The following is a 1410-nucleotide window of genomic DNA, read 5'->3' as shown; positions in this document are numbered from 1 at the left end:
AAACAGTACTATATAACATTTTAGACACATTCTAGACAGTTTATCAGCTAAAAAAAGTTAATTTTGGGGTAAGTTACTCTTTAACTACATTCAGCAACTGAATGAAATCCTTCTTCAGGATTTCTGACTGTCGGTTCATCACTTCATCACTTCCTGTATGAATGATGAGCATCTTCAGAGCTGGATACTCAGCTGTGATTTCCAGAATCTTCTCTGCGAGGTCAGACACTTTATCAGCAAAACTCAGAAATTTGACTTTTTTTGTTCCAGAAGCCTCTGATCTCATTCACCATTTTACCTGTGATTATCAGTATTTCTTGATTCTTGAAAGTCTCTCTTCTGACTTTTTTTTTTTTTTGGCTTTGAGCTGAACCTGGACTCAGGTCCCTCTCTGAGATCAGAAAATTAACTTTATTCAGACTCATCAGTTTCTTCCAGTGGTGTGAATCTGTTTTGAAGAAAGTCTGCTCTGTCTTCATGTCTTGTGTATAGTGTCAATTTTCAGACTCTGGGACCGCCCAGAACCAACCCACTAGAGTTGCTCCTGAAGTGTCATGGAAAACCACCCGAACTGTGCTGAACAGAGCTGATCCAAGTCAAATCGTGCTGTAGAGGCACTAGTGGAAAAGGGGCATTAGTTTCTAAGGTAAACAGTTGTTGCTATGTGATGTCACACATATCAATCGAAGCCAGATCGGCTTCTAACATCCATCTATGATACTGAATCGAATTTCACTATGTAACTAAAGATAAAAAAAACATCTAGCCGTATCAATTTGAACAAGTCACAAAAAGTGGAGAATCTGCTGCTCAGACAGAAAGCTCTAAAGAAGAAAATGAGGAAAGTGTCCCAGACTCTGCCTGTAAGTGCCTTCCTTTACTTAATATCAGAACTCTTGTTAGAGCAAAATCTATCAGTTTTGTCCTCATAGCTAAGTTGAATATTAATCATGAAGGTTCCTCTGTGCTGAGACTCAACTGGGTGATAGTTGGTTTTGTTTTTTCTTTAAAGGTTGTCTTGGTGCGTTGGAACGAGCCCTTCCAGAAGCTGGCCACCTGTGACATGGAAGGAGGGATTTTTGTTTGGATCCAGTATGAAGGAAGATGGTCAGTGGAATTAGTGAACGACAGAGGAGCTCAGGTATGTTTTATCTTAGAATAAACTTTCAGACATAGAAGAGCAGGGGCCTGTTGCACAAAACTTGGATAAAGGATTAAGCCTGGATTTTTATGTAATCCTGGAATAATTAATCCTGGATTCAGTTGCACAAAAGAGGAGGCACATATAATTCCAAAGTAACAGGTCTCCTTTTAACTAACTCCGTCCTAATCAGGTTTAAAGTGGAGCTTTTTTAAAAGGCCAGTATTATGTGTTTCTCAGGCATATATTTAAATACTAAACCATAATAA

General features: G+C 38.7%; 1 protein-coding gene across 2 annotated transcripts in view; it reads left to right on the top strand.

The window, feature by feature from the left end:
- The window catches only part of tulp4b (TUB like protein 4b), a 44559-nt gene that overhangs the window by 12561 nt on the left and 30588 nt on the right, over nt 1-1410 (top strand). For both annotated transcript variants that reach the window (XM_014021323.1, XM_014021325.1), the window contains exon 4: nt 1013-1141. In XM_014021323.1, the coding sequence (XP_013876777.1) occupies nt 1013-1141 (129 nt within the window). The remainder of the gene's footprint in view (nt 1-1012; nt 1142-1410) is intronic.

Source organism: Austrofundulus limnaeus, unplaced genomic scaffold (genome assembly GCF_001266775.1).
Source record: "Austrofundulus limnaeus strain Quisiro unplaced genomic scaffold, Austrofundulus_limnaeus-1.0 Scaffold287, whole genome shotgun sequence".
Taxonomy (NCBI): domain Eukaryota; kingdom Metazoa; phylum Chordata; class Actinopteri; order Cyprinodontiformes; family Rivulidae; genus Austrofundulus; species Austrofundulus limnaeus.
Note: the sequence above shows the minus strand (reverse complement) of the source record. Positions and strands in the feature narration are given on the sequence as shown.